General features: G+C 35.6%; 1 protein-coding gene across 2 annotated transcripts; it reads right to left on the bottom strand.

Annotated features, from left to right (window-relative positions):
- Positions 1–702: 702 nt before the first annotated feature.
- Positions 703–5,106, bottom strand: LOC130955897 (protein SMAX1-LIKE 7). Of its 2 annotated transcripts, none has more exons than XM_057882896.1 (3): positions 3,817–5,106; positions 3,069–3,306; positions 703–2,768 (listed from the first exon to the last, which is right to left on the bottom strand). In XM_057882896.1, the coding sequence occupies exons 1-3, from the start codon at positions 4,953–4,955 to the stop codon at positions 948–950; spliced, it is 3,198 nt and encodes a 1,065-aa protein (XP_057738879.1). In that variant the 5' UTR covers positions 4,956–5,106; the 3' UTR covers positions 703–947. The 2 variants fall into 2 exon arrangements, with proteins under 2 accessions (XP_057738879.1, XP_057738880.1); XM_057882897.1 differs by having other exon boundaries at positions 703–2,678; positions 3,817–5,103.
- Positions 5,107–6,779: the final 1,673 nt, after the last annotated feature.

The raw sequence follows: 6,779 nt of genomic DNA on the forward strand, positions 1-6,779 counted from the left end.
ATAATTATTTTTGCTAATCCAACTTTATGTGATTAGATACACATATAAAAACGATTTTATATTAATAGTGCATTAAAATTAAATTATAAATATACGAGATAAGGTTGGAAAACGAATTTTGATAATAACTTTTATAATTATTCATTTCAATAATTAATACATTTATTTTATTTATTTAAATAAAAAATTCGTATTTTATCCTTATTTTTACTTAAAAAAAATTTCAAAAAAAATCATTTAAATAATTTTTTTAAAAAATCATTTATAAAGTCCTAAACCCTATCACTGTAAAATAGATTTTCTGCTTGTAAAGTAAGAAAGTTGAACATTCATACCGCACAACCAAATTAACATCCCAATAATTAAAAGCCAAATCAAATTAAATCAAATCTCTTCTCTATTTTGTTTCTCTCCACCAAACTTTTTCAACAGCCCCACCGCCACCACCACCTCCACCTCCTACTATGACCCTGGACGGAGCTAAAAACGACGCAGTTTTCGCCAAAACGCTCGTGTTGAGCAATGGCAAAGTATAAAAACGATTTTACACTGATAATGCATCAAAATTAAATTATAAATATAATGACTTAATTTCAACTGTAAAATTTCTTTATCAAATCACAAAACATAAAAACCCTCTTAATTTTTTATCTAAATTTATTCATAAGTAATTCAGTATATATATTACTCAATTACCAACTAACCACTGCTTTTTAACTTTCACTGAAGCAAAGATACTAAGTTTTAACATGCAAACGCAATAATAATAACCACACAGAGTACCAGTTCCAGATTACATATTATAAGCTACAACCACCACCACTTACACAAATATAAATCCATAAAAAATAATAGGAAGCAGTAAAGGCTAAAAGTAGTCTTCACTATGTATTACTGCTAAATTATACAGCCAAATACAGAAACGCCAACGTTTTCTAGTAATAGTTTCAATCCAAAAGTATTCTTGGTGGAAGGTATACACTTAAAGCTTGATCTTGATATGAAGCAAGTTTCACGATTGAACTAGCTGTAGGGTTGCACCTTCTCTGTACTTCGACGAATCCTTCGCTCAGAACTTGCTCCACCCACTTCACCACTGTATCCTGGTCCAAGACATATGCTGCTGCGAGCAACTGGTCAATGACTTCTGACTGAATTTGTAAGACACATTCTGATCCAAGAATCTTGTTGAAGTTACTTCTAATCACTTTTAACACTCTATCTTCCAGCGCATCAAAATTGAAAGGTTTGAAAACAACCGTTTGGTAAGCTTGATCACACAAATCTTGCAACCAAATGTTTTGGTTCCCAGTTGAGACATGTTTGGAATTTTCACTGTCCATTTGTTGTGATTCACTCTCTTCAGCTGGAAGATTCAAATCCAAAAGCCAATTTGATGCTATATGTGCCCTTTTAGGCATATCTGAGATTAAATGCCGGTCGTGGTGAAATTCATTATCACCAATCAATTTTCGTTTATTTACAAAAACTAGATTTGGCATAGCATCTCTCAGACTGTTAGATATGATGTCTCCAATGGCATGCTCAACTTTGATCTTGATAGCTCCTCTTTTTGCCATTAGTATCCTTTCCTCAGGATAGTTGGAAGGTTCTTCTGTTAACGTCAAACTATCTTTGTAATTTAAAAACGAAATCACAAATGTGGCATTGTTTAATCCGATTTCTCGACCGTGCGAGTCTGTTATTTTTCCCGTCCTGATGGCTTGCAACAAACTGCTTTGAGTTACTGCATCTGCCTTATCTACGTTTTCAAGAAAAACCACAGACAAAGTTTTCTTGCAAAACTCCCCCACAATAAAATCAAGAGTAGTCTTCCCCCTAAATTTCACAGCATTGGATGCTTTCATTTCTTTGCAACCTAGATCCATACAAATAAAGCTGTCCCGACTTCCATACAAAATCTCAGCTAAAGCAACGGCTACTTTCCTTTTGCCGTGCCTATCAGGTCCCACAAAATTCATCCATAAGTCGCCTCGTTGAATTGCTCCACATTGTCTAATCCTTTTTGTTGGACTGCAAACTATTGCTTTGACGATAGCATGTAATGCTTCATCTTGCCAGGTTACCTCCTTCGATAGAGTTTCAAAAAGGCTTTTGGGATTTCTCGCATCAACTTGTCTAACATGGTCGAAACTTAAGCAGGAAGAAGACTGTGACAGATGCTTCAAGATATTCCCATCAGCCAAATTGAAGTTCGAAGAAAATTGACTCCCGAATTGCTTTGGAGGATCCATTGAATATTCGTCAGTAGGTTTCTTAAATTTATTGCTGGTAGGAGAAGGACATATTCCTAGACCCAGATCTGTGGTTACAGAATTAACTGAAGTTGGAGACATTTCACTACCATCGCACACACTTGAATTGGAGATGTTGCATGATCTCAGGTCAGCTAACTCGAGATCTTCAGCTTTTTGGAACATCTCCACAAGTTTCGAAGTATGCTTCCCCTGCATTTCCTTGAAAGTCAAAGAAAAAGGACTGGTTGGTTGTGATGTAGACAGAATTTGCACATTGACTGGAACTTCCGAGTTTAGATCGATGACTTCAACGGGAGAATTTTCTGTAACTTTGTTGTCGCGATTTTCAGCATCTTTCTTTTTATCTTTAGTACAAAGAAAACCCATAACATTCGGACAAGAATTTGCTTCGGAAAATCCCTGGCGCAGATGATAGTAAACATTATCCATGTTCTTATGAGTTCCCAAGGATTTACCACCATCCAATAAAAGAAAATTATCTTTTTTTGTCTGTACTGAATGGAAAAGAAAATAATTTTTACACAAACAAAATGAGAAAAAATCCATCGATAAAAATCAAATAATTCGTAAGAAAAAATCAATTGCAAATTTTTTGATTGAGTAGCCAAAATCTTTTTCAAAAATTTAATTTGTATATAGTTAATATTCATCATTTTAAGGTTAGTGAAGATTATACTTAATCAAAATTCTCTTTCATTTCGCCAAATTTTTTATCCGTTTTATATAACCAAATTTTTTGCTCATTTTAACCGACATTTATCTGAATGCTATACAGTACTCAGTACGCACCTTAGCATTCAATCCTTTTGCTGCGTTAATTTCTGCAATCTGTAGCCATGGCTGATAGTTAGATTGACATGGTTCAACAGCTAAAGAAGAAAATCTTTCCTTTGGAACAGGCACTTCTTGTTCACACCTTTCGCCGTTTTGACGGTGCCTGAGATTGGGAGTACAGCCAGGTAGTGGACTTTTCAAATCAGAAGGGGAAGAGAAAAATCCACCAAATGGTACAAATGAATCCATTAAACTGTCAAACAACAAAACATTGGTGAGATCAAATAAAAATGAAAATCCATCTGTAGAATAAGTTATTACTTATTAGCTTATCATATGAATGAAAATGAATTCACATCTATCTATTTATCATTTAATTGATCATGACAATCTATCTATGAGTCTTCTATAATAATGTTTCGCTCATCCTTAAATTTAGAGTTTTTATCAGAAAAAGAATTACGGTGGTATGTTTGTATAGTAATTACATAGACCCGCTTCATTAAGTTAAAGAACTGAAAAACATTTAATCCAAAATATCAAAAGGCTCATGTATGAGATTTCTTAATAAAAAAATTAGAAAAATAAAATAAAATAAAATAAAAAACAACAACCAAAACTACTTGAAGCATGCACATGATGAATAAAAGAAATAATATTTAATCTCCTTTGTTGAAAAGTTCTGACAGTAAACAACTACTTTGGAGTAGTTGAGAGTTACATGAATAAATAGAAGAAGATATTCATTGAGGAAACAAATCACCTGGACCTTGGTTTCTGGCAAGATTGAAGAGAAGTAATAGGAAGAAGCTGCAAATCCCAATCTTTCTCGACAAAAGGAAACCTTCCAACAAACTTTAAGTAAGACTCATAGCTCCGAGCAAAACCAATCAACCATACCCTCTCACTATGAACCTTCAACAACCGCCCCAGTTCCCCAAGAACACCCTCTTCACCGCCGCTATTCTCCTCCTCCGCCACAAAACCCTTCAAGTCCCCCAAATTCACCACCACTCCTGGCCCCACGCCCTTCTCCGCCACCTCCTCCGCTTCCCTAATCCCGGATACAATCCTCAACCCTACCAGCTCCACCGGCAGCACCCCCTCCCTCCGCTTCTCCACCGCCTCCACGAACTGCCGCATCGCCTCGCCAGCACACGCGCCAAGCAGCACCGGGTTCCTCCCCTTGCTTCTCACCAGAACCTCCCCAATCCTCCTGAAACTCTCATCCTCCCCTCCGTCTCCGCCGCCGGAAAACGGGAACCCGAAAAACCCTCCCCGGCGGCCTTGTTCCGGCAAGTTACATAGAAAAACCGGCGGCCCACGCGATCTCGAGTAGCGAAAAAGCTGGGGCAAGGGCCTGAGTATCGCGAGCTTAATTTCGGAGCTCCGGAAACCCGCTTCTGCGAAAACCCGACTGACAACCGGGTCATCAAGAATCGATATCACCAAATGCTGCAGCTCAACTTTAACCGACGAAACAGAAAACGGTTGCTGAGTTTGTTGGAGGTTGTTAGAGTGGTTACTTTGGAACAAGAGTTGGTTATGGAACGTGTCAGGGTGTCGGCGCTGGTTGGCCTGAGACCGCTTGATGGCTGCCATGAGGGAGTTAGAGACGGGCGGGTCAGTGGATGGGTTGGAGGAAGGGGAGCGGTCGAGGGACACGGAGAGGCAGAGGTCGAGGGCCTTGAACTGAAGGCGGGGCGAGTAGGCGGAGTTGCGGGCGCGGCAGCATGCGTCGCGGAGGAGGGAGGACGAGGGGAGGGAGAGGAGGGCGGAGATAGCGTGGAGAGAGGTGGTTTGGGCGTGGCCGCGACGGCGGGCAACGGACACCGCCTCGTCGAGGGCGCGGGCAGCCTCTGGTGTTAGGCATTGCCGGGCTGCTGCCACCGGGGTTGGCATCTTGGTAGCCTCAATATCATACAACAAAATCAAAATCAAAAGAATCTTGGACGTGAGTTGTGACTCTCTTGCTTCCTCCTCTCTTTGCGTTTCGAGTGAAGGGAGGGATTTATTTATTTATTTATTTATTCATTTATTAACATACACTCAAATTAATCCTTAACAAACTTTAATTCAGATATTTGATTATAATAATTTTTTATTAAGTTTAATTTTAATATACAACCAAATGTAAAGTAATTTTTTATATGTATTCAATTATATCCATTACATTATTTAAAATAATATTTTTTTATATTTTCATAAAAAAATAAATATAATTTTATAATTATATTAATATATCAAAATTAAATTTTAAAAATATTATTATAAAATAAATTAAACTTTCTAAATACTAGAAGAATCAATTTTTTCGACAAAAATAATTTTAAAAAGACTTAACATAATAAAAATTTGTAATTTATTAAAAATTAAAGTGTATCATTTAAAATAAAATAACTTAAAAATCAATTCAGATGTTTAGTCTTTAGTAGTACTATTGATCAGAGTGGAAGAGAAAGCTGGTGAAATGGAATAATAATGATGGAAGGGAGGGAGTGTGTGAGACTGTGAGTGGGGTGAAATATTTTTTGCTGAATAAGGAAAAACAACAGTTGGGTCATGGGTGTGTGGGGAGGCTTGGGAAATTTAAGAAAAGGGATTATGTGCTGTGTGTTGGGTGGTGAGAGTGAGTACCTTTAGCTTGTGCAAGTATACTCATATTTTTTCTCCTTTTTTTGGTCATTATTTTTTATCAAAGATAAAGAAGTTCGAAGACGCGATCTTTTAAACGAGTATGAATAGACTATATTATTTGAGTTATAATTTATTGATTTTTTATTTATCAAATACGTATGAATATACTATACTATTTAAATTATAATTTATTAGTTTTTTATATATCAAGTTTGTTTACTTTTCAAATGTAAAATTTATTATTGACTTATTTATTTATATAACATTTGAAAATTTTAATTTATGAGTTAGAGATTATTAATAATATGATTTCAAAATCACATATAATTTTATATTTCTTAATTTCTTGTGGTATCAACTATCAAATGAAAATGAGAAATAGAGAAGAAGGAGAATAATAATTAATAAATAAATGTATATAATAATGGTGGAGTGAGAAAAAAGGAAGGGTATGTATGTGGGTGAAAATGGTGGGTCCGAGGCACCCAGGGGCCAGGGTGAGTGTGAGTGAGATTTCACTGAGGAGTCTGTGACTTAGTTATGAGTGAGTCATGACTCATGAGCCATGAGCATTGCGCATAGATTCTTTCCTTTCCTCTGGATCTCTTTCAATGACAACGGTATAACAACGGAAATCCTTATTTATTGTATAGAATAAATACGATTCTTCTCATATTATTTATTTTTATTTTTATCTTTTACATATTTTTAAATAAATTTAATTTTCATGTACTAGTAGACAAGAACAGATCTGTGTATAGTTTGGTGAGGCAAGTATCCTCACTAGAATTTAGATTTTTTTTTCCGTAATACAAAATAATCATATTTATTTTTTTATATATTATTAATTTTAACTCCACTATATAAATTATTATAAAAAATTTTATTGTCGTGTTATTAAAACAATTTTTTATTTACATTAAATATATATTATTTACAAAAATTCGTAAAACATAAAGCATTTACGAATTTACACAACGTATCGCATCTAAAATACTATGATTCGAGCGTAATTACGAGTATATCCCGAAGACTGAATACCTGGGACATGATATATTACTCGTTTAACGAATCTTGGATGCATCCAAG

This window comes from Arachis stenosperma, chromosome 10 (genome assembly GCF_014773155.1).
Source record: "Arachis stenosperma cultivar V10309 chromosome 10, arast.V10309.gnm1.PFL2, whole genome shotgun sequence".
Classification (NCBI taxonomy): Eukaryota; Viridiplantae; Streptophyta; class Magnoliopsida; order Fabales; family Fabaceae; genus Arachis; species Arachis stenosperma.

Excerpts from the sequence above, each read along its gene's own strand:
- LOC130955897 (XM_057882896.1), bottom strand. The coding sequence starts at position 4,955 with ATGCCAACCCCGGTGGCAGCAGCCCGGCAATGCCTAACACCAGAGGCT. Across the intron at positions 3,307-3,816 it reads TGCCAGAAACCAAGGTCCAG|TTTAATGGATTCATTTGTAC; the intron begins GTGATTTGTTTC and ends GTTGTTTGACAG. Across the intron at positions 2,769-3,068 it reads CAAAAGGATTGAATGCTAAG|ACAAAAAAAGATAATTTTCT; the intron begins GTGCGTACTGAG and ends CATTCAGTACAG.